The 13293-nt window shown below is 39.2% G+C and overlaps 1 protein-coding gene and 1 long non-coding RNA gene across 4 annotated transcripts in view; one reads left to right on the forward strand and one right to left on the reverse strand.

Annotated features, from left to right (window-relative positions):
• Positions 1-264: 264 nt before the first annotated feature.
• The window catches only part of LOC307167617 (uncharacterized protein), a 33413-nt gene continuing 20384 nt past the window's right edge, over positions 265-13293 (reverse strand). Inside the window, exons 1-4 of one of the 3 annotated variants that reach the window (XM_079886866.1) lie at positions 9193-10130; positions 8122-8320; positions 3990-4853; positions 265-1288 (exon numbers count right to left, since the gene is read on the reverse strand). In XM_079886866.1, the coding sequence (XP_079742992.1) occupies positions 1269-1288; positions 3990-4853; positions 8122-8206 (969 nt within the window). In that variant the 5' untranslated portion in view covers positions 8207-8320; positions 9193-10130 and the 3' untranslated portion in view covers positions 265-1268. Of the gene's footprint in view, positions 1289-3989; positions 4854-8121; positions 8321-9192; positions 10131-13293 lie in introns of those variants that run through there. The other 2 variants (XM_079886865.1, XM_079886867.1) reach the window with 2 other exon arrangements.
• LOC307167651 lies at positions 1282-3314 on the forward strand. The gene is made up of 2 exons (XR_013822835.1): positions 1282-1487; positions 1704-3314. It is a non-coding gene; the product is annotated as an uncharacterized lncRNA (long non-coding RNA).

The raw sequence follows: 13293 nt of genomic DNA on the forward strand, positions 1-13293 counted from the left end.
GAGAAAACGAACAGTATTTATATCGTTTTTACCTTTTGTACACAGCCACGTCCAAGTGATCTGAAGGCGGGGGCGCTTCCTATTGTGTGACGTGTGCGCAGACTGGTGCATAGATATATACAATAGATACCGCCTTGGCTACGGCAGTTCATTGGAATGAGGCGACATCTAGTGTATATACCTAAGCGCCCGTGCCCTCAGATCACTTGGACGTGGCTGTGTACAAAAGGTAAAAACGATATAAATACTGTTCGTTTTCTCACAAAAACCGCTCGTTTCGTGTCTTAGGCCATCAATGTGTACTTACGATGGGGAATTGTTTTAATTTGGACTCTGTGCATGCTCTTTGAGACAGTGACCACAGACCTGCATTATCTGACTGAGACAAGAACGGTTTGACCTAAAAATATCAAAATTGAAACTACTGCGTAAAAAAAGGCACCTGCATCTTGGATGCCCTTGAGGTAAGCTAAAACATACCAACATTTAATTTCAAAGTGACCTATCCCTTTAAGCTGCGTTCACACTACAAGCGACTTTGTCGCTGCATGTCGCCAGTGGCTGGCGGGGAGGTTGCTAGTGGGCATTTCCACTACTGGTTGCCTAATAATGTTTGTGAGTGACATACACAGATGTTACTCCATGTTGTAGACAACAAATCCGTTTTCTTGCCGCTACAAACAAACATTTTGGAAGGAAAAGTCTAAATATAAATGGAATCAGTACATAAAATGCATAATATTAAAGATTAACGAGAAACAGCGAGTGCTCTTTGCCATCACGCCTATTTAACCTCGGTCGGACTCGGCACTGAAGAGTGACGGATCACGTGCACTGACTTCACTCCTATTGGTTGTCGCTCCTGAAAGTCGCTTTTCATTAGCATAAAAGTTGAACATATCTCAACTTTGTCGTGTCGCTGGACATCCCCCATCCGGTTGCCAACGGTCACTGTCGCTCGTGTCGCTGGAAATCGCCCCCTCTCCATTGAAATGAATGGTATCGTGTCGCTTTGTCACTGGTAGTGTGAACGCAGCTTTACTGAAAAACAAAAACTAGAAAAGGCTTGGCGACAGCAACCTGGCAGAGAGCCATAGCAAACCAGGACCACATGAACAATCTTGACAAAAGACAAGACAAACAGAGGAGTACATATAGGGTGCAGGTAATAAGTAACAGGTGAAGACAATCAGCCTATGACCTGAACAATTAGTGTTGCTATGGAAACATCAACCCAGAAACAAAAGGAAGACAAGACACAACAATGTTTACACGACACAGTTTTCAACTGAAAACGGAAAACCTTTTATGCATTTTGGCCGTTCATTTAAACAACAACGGCATATTGGGGGCCTGAAAACGAAAACTTTTTAAAAAAGGGTTTCAAAGTGCACGGTTTTGAAAACGATGCCTCCGTGTAAACAACAAAAACGTGCATTTGTGAAAACGGTGACATCATGCAAATACGTATTATGGGTTCGCGGGGCGTTCCTTGACAAAGTGACATCAACTACTGGCCTGGCATGCATAATACAGCCTTTTTAGTCATTTTCGCAGATCCATGTAAACGGGGATCGTTTTGACAACACTGTCGTCTGTTTTTAGTACATCGTTGTCGTGTAAACACCCTTGAAAAAAGGTCACAGGAAGGCCAGTGGACAGCCAGAACTGTGACAGACAAAATGTTGTTTCTGTTCTCCAAGCTTTTCACTAAATTCACAAAATTAAAAGTAGGGTAGGCAATTTCTGAGAGACTAGCAATAGCACTTTGAAAGCATGAGATCCCACCCTCTCTTCAGAGTGTCTACAAAGTGTTCGGGTAGACAGTCGCGGATTGTCATCTTGTAATTACGGCTACCACATGGCGTAAACGCAGCATAATCACTTTGTTTTGGTTCAAGAGGAACTGCAAAAATCAGCTGCTGTTTGTTTGCGGCGCTCGGTGACTGACGTCTGTCTACAACTCCGCATAGGCTTAAGGAACGAGCTGATGGCAAGAGATGTCTGCGTGAGCAGATGCGCGGACTCGGAGGTATGGAAATACATATGTTGACAGGCAGATAGGACATCGAATGGCAGCATTCAGACCGAATGCAGTGATTGAAAAAATGTTTGGCCCTGAGACTTCCACAGAAGATATACACTATATTGCCAAAAGTATTGGGACATCCCTCTAAATCATTGAATTCAGGTGATCCAATCACTTCCATGGCCAATGTTGTGTAAAATCAAGCACATAGGCATGCAGACGCTTCTACAAACATTTGTGAAAGAATGGGTCGCTCTCAGGAGCCCAGTGAATTCAAGCATGGTACAGTGATAGGTTTTCACCTGTGCAATAAGTCCATTTGTGAAATTTCCTCACTACTAAATATTCCACGGTCAACTGCTAGTGGTATTATAACAAAGTGGAAGCAATTGGGAACAAAAGCAGCTCAGCCACGAAGTGCTAGGCCATGTAAAATCACAGAGAGGGGTCAGCGCATGCTGAAGCGTACAGTGCGCAGAAGTCGACAACTTTCTGCAGAGTCAATAGCTACAGACCTCCAAACTTCATGTGGCCTTCAGATTATCTTAGGAACAGTGCGTAGAAAGCTTCATGGAATGGGTTTCCATGACCGAGCAGCTTCATCCAAGCCTTACATCACCAAGTGCAATGCAAAGTGTCACATGCAATGTAAAGCACGCCACCACTGGACTCTAGAGCAGTGGAGACGTGTTCTCTGGAGTGACGAATCACACTTCTCTGTCTGGCAATCCAATGGACGAGTCTGGGTTTGGCGGTTGCCAGGAGAACGGTACTCGACTGAATGCATTGTGCCAAGTGTAAAGTTTGGTGGAGGGGGGATTATGGTGTGGGGTTGTTTTTCAGGGGTTTTGACCACTTAATTCCAGTGAAAGGAACTCTTAATGCTTCAGCACACCAAGGCATTTTGGACAATTTAATGCTCCCAACTTTGTGGGAACAGTTTGGGGATGGCCCCTTCCGGTTCCTGACTGCGCACCAGTGCACAAAGCAAGGTCCATAAAGACATGGATGAGCGAGTTTAGTGTGGAGGAACATGACTGGCCTGCACAGAGTCCTGACATCAACCCGATTGAACACCTTTGGGATGAATTAGAGCGGAGACTGTGAGCCAGGCCTTCTCGTCCAACATCAGTGCCTGACCTCACAAATGCGCTTCTAGAAGAATGGTCCAAAATTCCCATAAACACACTCCTAAACCTTGTGGAAAGCCTTCCCAGAAGAGTTAAAGCTATGATAGCTGCAAAGGGTGGGCCAACTCCATCTTAAACCCTACGGATTAAGAATGGGATATCATTAAAGTTCATGTGCATGTAAAGGCAGACGTCCCAAAACTTTTGGCAATATAGTGTTCCATGTTTTAATATTTAGATCACTTCTATTATTGATTCCTATCAGGATGTAAAGAGTTTCAACAAGTATAACTAAAAGTGTTTATAAAAAAATTGCCTACCCTACCTTTAATCTAGATCAGGGGTGCCCAACCCTGCTCCTGCCGATGGACTGTCCTGCGCAGTTCATCTCCAACCCTAATCAAACACACCTGACGCAACCAATTAAGGTCTTCAGGATCACTTGAAAATTAAAGGCAGGTGTGTTTGATTAGGGTTGGAGATGAGCTGTGCAGGACAGTCGATCGGCAGGAGCAGGATTGGGCACCCCTGATCTAGATGATACAGTGCTTTTAGGACAAACTCCATATTTTATCTCACAGAATTTAATTTTGTTGTTAATTACTTGTAACAATTTTTCTTATGAGCATGAAGGCTTGATAAATGTCTAAAACTCTTCTCACACCAAGTGCAGTGGTACGGCTTCTCTCCAGTATGAAGTCGCTCGTGTGATTTCAGGTTTCCAGACAGCGTGAAACTCTTGTCACAATATGAGCACTTGAAAGGTTTTTCTCCAGTATGAATTCTTTGGTGCTGTTTCAGATTGTCAGGTGTTGTAAAGCTCTTCCCACAGTCCAAACACACATGATCTTTCACTTCATTATGTGTTTTCTGGTGCAATTTAAAATGATCCAGCCTTGAATAACTCTTTCCACAGAAAGAACACAAATAAGGCCTCTCGTCTGAATGAACTTTCAGGTGTTTTTTTAGATGTGATGACGAAATGAACTTTGTACCACACTGATCACAGTTGAATGGTTTTTCTCCAGTGTGAATGCGCAGATGAATTTTTAAACCTGTTGAATCTTTGAAACGCTTTCCACACTGAGTGCACTGGTACGGCTTCTCTCCAGTATGAACTCTCTCATGCGTTTTCAGGTTTCCAGACACAGTGAAACTCTTGTCACAATATGAGCACTTGTAAGGTTTTTCTCCACTATGAATTTTTTGGTGCTGTTTCAGATGACTAGATGTAATAAAGCTCTTCCCACAGTCACAACACACATGATCTCTCACTTCATTGTGTGTTTTCTGGTGCTCTTTAAAACTGTCAGGCCGTGAAAAACTCTTTCCACAAACTGAACACACATAAGGCCTCTCATCTGAATGAATTTTCAGGTGTTTTTTTAGATTTGAAGACGAATTAAAATCTTTACCGCACTGAACACAGTTGTATGGTTTTTCTCCAGAGTGAATGTGCAGATGAACACTGAGACCTGATGCTTGATTAAAACTCTTTCCACACTGAGTGCATGTATACGGTTTCTCTCCAGTGTGAATTCTCATGTGTCTGTTAAGGTTTCGTTGATTTTGGAGACTCTTTCCACACTGTGAGCAGGTGTGCATCTTTTTGGCTTTTTTTCCTTGAGTTTTGAAGTCATGTTTCTCCTCCACTTCACTCAGTTTGTGTTTTTGCTCCATCACTTCAATCTGGTCTAAAATAAACATATTAGGTAGTTTGAATCAGTTCAAGGAGAATAAATGAGAAAAGTCAAGTTAACATTTCTAACGAAAAGACAACAAGAGATCAGGGGTGTATTCCAGAAAGCAGGTATGTTAAAGGGTAAGTAAGCGGATAACCTTTAAGCTTTCGGTTCAAAAAACGGAGCAAAAAACTTAGCCATAGCAACTTACTCTTCGAACAGAACCTGCTCCCAATCAGGTTCTGTTCCAGGGTTATTTATTTGCTTCAGAGGTTTTCTGCGCCCCCACTGATAAGGCTCAGTGGACATTTTGCGACCATTTTTCCTGCTGGTGCGACTAACTATAGTTACATCGATATATAAAGCACTATTAAAACAAGGTAATGTTTATATAATTCAAGGTTATGTTTATTATAAGATATATTTATATAGGCCTATATATAATTTGCATATAAGTTGGTCTGCATTCAGATGTTTTTATTTTTGCAACAGGACGTTTTCTATGCTACAATGTATTTCTATAATAAATAAACCTATTAGATATATATCTTACATTTCAAGCATTGTGGAAGCAAAATGACTAAACTTTTACAGCCATGTTATCTTTGCAAGCACAGACTGTTTTGTCTATTTAGTTTAACCAGTCTTTCTTTTTATAATAGAATTAGCATCAAACAAACAATATAATTCTTATTCACATTGATTAAAGATTATTAACCTGTTAAGCTGCAACGCCACTTTTGAAAAATCCCCAGAAATGACATACCCAAACTGAAACAGATACAGTTCATGAACCCTTTGTACTAAAAGCACAAGTATGATCTCGTTTGAAAGCTGACACCTGGCAGTTTATTGTAAATGTAGAATTAATTATTGTCGTAATGACAAAAATTGTTATAAATAGCTTCAAAGTTTTGTAAAGTTATTAGAAATTATTTTTTATGAAACATCCTCATGAAAATAAAATTGAAGTTGGCACTGGAGCAATCTAGAAATGCACTACAGCTAAAGCCACATGTCTAAACATTTTATGTTTAAAATCTGAAGATAATAAGCCCAAAACTCTGTATTTAGTTAAATGTTTTTCAAGACCATGTCATGTGACTAACAGTTAGGGCTAGCTAGCATGTTAGCTTAGCACACCATCAATACACGACAATATATGAGATTAAAACCATGTTTATGCTCAAAACGTACTTTATAACTCAAGCCGAATGTTTTAAATAATCTTCTGTGATCTAATTTAGCTTCAGATAAAAAAATCAGACAGAAAATATATTATTTGATAGTATTATGCACAATGATGAAGTCTATATAGATTAGCATTACATTATAAATATAATATATTATTATGAAAATACCTGGCATGGCTTGAAGAACACAGGCAAATCAGATATCATTGCAATCATGTTTATTGTCTTCAAAACATCTGTATCTGCATTTTACAGCGCGAACTCTGTAGCTTTGTGTGTGTTCGAGGCTTCCTGGAATGTCACATGATCATGGCTCTTCTTCATGTTTCATATATGGACTATATTACTGTGCATATAGCGCCCTCAGGCTATTGGTATGAATTGAAAACACTGTGAATTAGAATACCAAACGCTCATAAAGATTACATTGACGCATTTGGGTATAAATTCAATAAATATTATTCCTGTCTATAGAAATATGATGTAAATCTAAAAGAATCTATCAATATTTCTCCAAATCTGCACATTTTTGAGCTAAAGCCCTGAGGGACGTTGTTTTGTGTATCGCTGTCATGACGACAGCACAGAGTTTTTTATGAATGAAACAGGCTGACGCGCATAATTCATATTAAAGGTATCGACTCATTTTTTCATTTCATAACTCCTGACACAAATTAAGACATAACTGTCACTATGAGTTTCTCAGAATACAATAGTGGTCAAATACTGAAACTTGAGTCTTATATCTTTTTAATGATGTATAGTTTGTCAAGGTATAACATTAAATCTGATAGTAATTTTGAATTAAATAAATAAAAAACGCTTCAGTGCGCCGACGCACTGGTGAAGCTTAACAGGTTAAATGAAAAGATTGAAAATTAATGACGACCACCAAATAGGTGGCAAATTTATGCGTGTAAGTTCAAGTGTGTAAATGTATGTAAGCCATTAAACAAAATAAGAAGAAAGTAGTAGTATGGCGCGCTTTTTTAGCGTCCGTTTCATGGTGACTCGTCATTCGTCGCTCTGTTGAGAATGTCTTGTGTGTTAACCCTGAACATACTCTAGATTGGCTGAATTTACTCCTGGACGCGTTTTTGTAACCAGCATACTTCGAGTAAGCAAGATTTGTGTTAATCAACCGAGAGTTCAGGGTATCTTTGACGGTAACACAACCTTACTTTCTGGAGAAAAAAAAACAGGTAACTGTTAGTATCCCATATAAGATCTTTGATATGAAAAAGGTCAGTTCTGTCATTCACTTATTAATTTGATTCAAATTTGATGAATAATGCTAGAAACAAGGTTATGATTTAGATATGAAGAGTTCAGATGCAAAAGCCTCTAAGTGCCATCTGAAAAAATCATTTTTATCAAGCTCGTATATTTAAGTTCAGCAATTTCACTTAAATGGCAATGAAAATAACCTATTAGTTGTCATTCAAATGAAATTGCTGAACTTAAATATATGAGCTTGATAAAAATGATAATTCTAGAAGATAATTTCAGATGGCACTTAGAGGCTTTTGCATCTGAACTCTTCATATATTCCTGTATTATCCATATACAGCTTATTATTTCACAGCTACTAAAGCAGTCAACCGTAGCTGCATTTACATGGACCCTAATAATCCGATTGTAATCGGATTTCTAGCACAGTCGGAATAAAACAGTCATATGTAACCACGTCAGTCGGAATGAATTGGCCAAATCCGATTAAAATTTCATTCGGATTGGAAGGGGTGGTTTAAACCTTTTCTAATCCGTTCGAGAGGACATGTAAACACTTGATCGGATTGAAAACCGAAACCGGAAAGTACTGCGCATGTGCAATGACGAAGGAATGGTGTAATGACGTATGACACGAGGAACGGGTTGTTCTTGTTGTTGTCATAAATGACTGTCATGTCATTCTAAAATTTTCCTCCCACTTATCGTCTGTGAAGAGAAGCAGGAACCCAATCACTTAATTTAGTGTTCATGTAAACACAACGTTTGGATTCATAAATCGGAATTAATTAATTTCGACTGAAACAAAAGGTGTCCATGTAAACGTAGCTAATGAAGGATTAAGAATGGACACCAACCTATTTGTTCCTCAGTATCTTCATGTTTTATTCTGGATGGTTCTGGATCACTCGTGTCTTCAATCTCCTCTTTAATAAACTCCATCTTTAACAGTCACACAGATTTCAGCTGCTACTCCTGGAGTTTGTCCTTCTCTTGTAGGATGATGGGAATATTCCCAGTATTTATTGGTGAATTGCTGTGGGAGGGACACCAGATCTGCCAAATTCAAAAAGAAGTTACTGAATTTACAGTTTTAATACGCGTTTTCCCTGTTTTCACCTTATTCATTATGCTGATGTCTGAGATCTTCTGTAAAGTGGAACGTTACGCATATTTTATTGGTGTCAACAGTCTAAAACATGGTCAGTGAAAACCTCTCTACCAAAATATTATTACACTATAATTAGTGATATATTACAGGTAATATGAACCACTATATGAAAAGAAATGACATACAAGTCTAAAAATGTGTATGTTAAAACATTCCCCACTCATGGTCATATAGCATTAAGGTTGCCACCTTCAGTGTGGCAAAATAAGGGACACCCTTTTTCTGTCTGTGCGCATTAGTCACTCTGTTAAATGTAAACTCCTTTGTAAAATGTCACAAATTGTATATGACTAGGATTATACTATGTATAAACCCATACACATATGAATTTATAAATTAACATTATAATTATTAAACAATGATCCGTATAATATTGTTTTACAATATTATGTCTACTAAGCTCTTTTAATATATGAAATATCATAATAATAGATTATTCAAATTAAAAACAACTATCATACTATATCGGCTTCTGGAGATAACAGGAATTGATGGGTCTTTTGCCCTTTAGCAAGACATATCAACTATTCCACCGTGAGCAACTGAAAATGATTTTCGCTATTTATTCGCTATATATTCATCATTAGGTACAACCTGGACAGAACCACTGTTACCTTTTTACCTATTCAGCAATTTATTTGCGTTTAACGAGCTAATTTGAGCTCGACACGACGGGTTTACAGCGCATGATCTCACACTCCGTCGCTAGGGAAACAAAGACGCTAAAATGCAAACACACAAATTCTCTACTACTTACTGTTGGTTTTCTCCACACTGCAAAATCCTTACGTGTTTATTCGACTATGTGTAGGTCTATGTAAAATACGTAAAAAAATAGCCCCTCATAAAAAATCGCTACTTTTTATTTTACGTTAGGTCTTGCCAAAATAGCTCCTTGTCACAAAACGTTAATAAAAGTCGCAGCAGCAATGAGAAAGTCGAGAAATTTGGCGACAAAATCCTCAAATTGGCAACACTTTCAGCTTCAACTGCTGAAAGTTTCAGCCAGAGAGCAACAACAACAGTCCATGGTTTTTCAGCACTAGTCTCCTCTCTCGCGTTTCTCTCCTCTGCGCATCCTCAGTGCGCACGGTGTCGTTCTTCTTAAAGGGGCCGCGTATTCTTAAGTAAACCACATCTCCGCAATGTTAAAGGGATAGTTCACCCAAAAATGAAAATTCTGTCAGTAATTACTCACCCTCATGTTGTTCCAACCGCGTAAGACCTTCGTTCATCTTCGGAACACAAATTAAGATATTTTTGATGAAAACTGAGCCCTGTCTCACTCCTCCGTAGGCTGCTAGGTGGCCCAAACTTGCTGGCCCAGAAAAGTTATTAAAGAGATCGTTAATATAGTCCAAGTGACTACAGTGGCTCAATCTTAAGTATATCAAGCGACGAGAATACTTTTTGTGCGCAAAAACAAACAAAAATAACGACTTTATTCCACTATTCATTTCCTTCTCTCTGGGCCTTGTAGTGTTTTTGCGCTGCGCGTCTGTGTTATACGTCATCACGCATCACACACAAGACCAGCGTCGGCCAATAGTGAGCCTGCGTGGTGACGTGTAACACAGATGCGCTGCGCAAAAACACTACGCGAACCAACTAGAGGCCCAGAGAGAAGGAAATGAATAGTGGAATAAAGTCGTTATTTTTGTTTGTTTTTGCGCACAAAAAGTATTCTCGTCGCCCCAATATAAAAAAAAAACACATTTTTTTTTTATATTGGGCACCTTCATGTGAGCAAAATATGTCACACATACGACACACATGCATTATATTGCATTGCATGTGTGCTGGTCAACTTAAGAAACCCTTAGAAAACAGTAAAAAAAAATTTTTTAAAAATACCACAGAGAAAAGGGCTTCTTGTGACGTGCTGTCTTTGCGTTTGAACATTGCACATTTTAAACAGGACACGCATTAGCTGAATAAATGTTAGCCAATACAAACATATTTATAGAAAACAAACACCTGAAAGTTCATTCAGGTGAGAAGCCTTATGTGTGTTCTCTTTGTGGAAAGAGTTTTTCACGACTGGATTGTTTTAAACTGCACCAGAAAACGCATGATGAAGTGAGAGATCATGTGTGTTGTGACTGTGGGAAGAGTTTTACTGCATCTGAATATCTGAAACAGCACCAAAGAATTCATACTGGAGAAAGACCTTACAAGTGCTCATATTGTGACAAGAGTTTCAGTCAGTCGACATCACTGAAAACTCATGAGCAACTTCATACTGGAAAGAAGCTCAGGATACTCAGGATAGGGATGGGTACCAAGAACTGATATTTTTTGGACTGGTACATAAGTGGGTCAATACCGGACTACCGATAAGCTTCAGGACAAATTATACTTTTATCTATACTTGCATTGTTTTATCTCTGTATACTTCTGTGTTATATCATTAAACTGAAAAAAAAAAGTAAAATTGTGATAAACTTAATTTAATGTAAAACCTTTAGCACCAAAGAATTCATACTGGAGAAAAACCTTTCAAGTGCTCATATTGTGACAAGAGTTTCAGTCGGTCGACATTACTGAAAACACATGAGCGATTTCATACTGGAAAGAAGCCCTAATACTGTAGGCCTACTCAGTTTTGGACTGGTACATAAGTGGGTCAATACCAGACTACCGATAAGCTTCATGACAAATTATACTTTTATCTATACTTGCATTGTTTTATCTCTGTATACTTCTGTGTTATATCATTAAACAGAAAAAAACATTTTGTCTTAAAAAACAGTAGAATTGTGATAAACTTCATTTAATGTAAAACCTTTACTTCAGCATCAATTCTGAAAAACACCTGGGTGCACCAGCTGGACGTTCACCCGGTCGTAAGACTAAGCTTAATAGAAAATGCGTTTTTTAAGTCCTACGTAGAATTAATAAATGTTGGACCATCTGGGTGTAGCGCACGTCTGAGACTAAATCTTACGCCTAGACAAAGGTAGGTGTAAAGTGTTAAGTCTTCATTTGTTTTCAATAAAGATAAATAAAAACGTTGGGACAATGGCGCGTCTGGTGTAGGCTACAGGCTACACGATCAGCGGGCTTTCCGGCGTGCATATGATCAATACAAGCAAAAATCAAGGCACATAGGATGCGTTTTTGCGATTAAAACATGAGACGCCCTTAAGTGCAGGTCTAGAGACGTGTTTTTTAAAAGTTATTTTAAAGGGGACCTATTATGCCTCTTTTCACAAGACGTAAAATAAGTCTCTGATGTCCCCAGAGTGTGTATGTGAAGTTTCAGCTCAAAATACCCAACAGATCATTTTTTACAGCATGTTTAAATTGTCACTTTTTGGGGCTCAGAAAAACACGCTGTTTTAGTGTGTGCCCTTTAAATGCAAATAAGCTGCTGGGGCGGCCCAGGGGGCGGAGCTTCATGAGCTCGCGCTCAGTCTCAGGACAATTTCATCTCATGGAATGATGATAATATCAGAAACTCTCAGTAACGGTCTTCATTTCGACCCGGAGTCGGACAATAATGCCTACAGAGTCAGAGTGCTGTATGGAGATGGAACAGGTATAGTTAAGTTTAATTACGGTTATAACGTATTTGTCATCTGCTTGTATGTATCCACTATTAATAGCCTAACAGTTACAAGTCTGCTGTTTCGGACCAGGTCCGAATGATGATCAAACTGATGAGTTTAATAACGTTTATTGTACATCACACAAAAGATGACGTGTCAGTTTTACTCCAGAAAATCACCGTAAGAGCTGAGTAAACACAGTATAAGAAGTGCGTAAGCACATAAACGAATTTCGGTAGAGTTGAGGGAGCATTTTCTTTGAAAACAAAATAATTCCACCTCATCTTCTGCCTCTGATTTTGGGAGTAAATAGAGAGAGAGAGCCATGTGGGTTAATACATCCAGCCACACAACACCTACAACGCTTGGGAGACATTCTCGTCAGTGCAGCAATGGCGGATGTGTACAACTCGCTGTGAACTCGATCAGGGCGGGTCTATGTTGAAACGGCAGTGTCTGTCAACACTCGTGGGCGGGGCCTGTGGCTTTAGTGATGTCACTAAAGCCGCATTCTGGAAACAGGTCTTTGGGAGACACTGCTTATGATTTATGGGGATTAATAAAAAAGGAGTGAGTGGATTTTTATCACTATTGGGTGGTTGTGTACACACACTGCCAACACACATTTATGTCCAAACAGCATACAAAAGTGAATTTTGCATAATAGGTCCCCTTTAACTTGAGTGCCGCGTTTTAGAAAGCCATGTCAGATAGCCTACTCTGCACAAGCTTGGCTTTGCGATGAGAGCGCAACAGTCAATCACTAACCTAACCGTACGTCTAGGTTTATGTTTACAATAAAAATGATGGAAAAGTAGTGCAATGGAATAAAAAAAAAAAAAAAAACGCATTCTGTGTGGCATTTAAAGGGTAACTAAACCCTAAACCAACTTTTTTTAGTTAATGATCTGTAAGAATGGGGCTTTATTAGTGCTGTTCATTGATTCGAGTAACTTTTTTGACATTTGGGTATAAAGTGTTTTAATTCTACAATATATGGTGTAAAAACGTCTGAGTGCTGCCCTCTTCAGGTTGAACGGTGGCTACTGCAGTTGAATTTTCCTATTGGATGTTGCGGTACTGCGTGACGCAAGCGGTACTGCGTGACGTAAGCAGGTTCCAGCTCACCACGCCCTCCCTTGGTACGAGCTCACCACGCCCTTGGATGAGCTAGCGTAGATTTATCTGTATTTTAGTACAGTGGTAGGTGTAGTGTTGCTAGTGGCAACAGCACTGCTGGACTGCATAGCTTTCCTGCAGACTTGGAAATTAGGCGCCAGTGTTTGCATGCACTTGGCCTGGAAGAC

The sequence above is a fragment of the Squalius cephalus genome, assembly GCF_949319135.1.
Source record: "Squalius cephalus genome assembly, chromosome: 11".
Classification (NCBI taxonomy): domain Eukaryota; kingdom Metazoa; phylum Chordata; class Actinopteri; order Cypriniformes; family Leuciscidae; genus Squalius; species Squalius cephalus.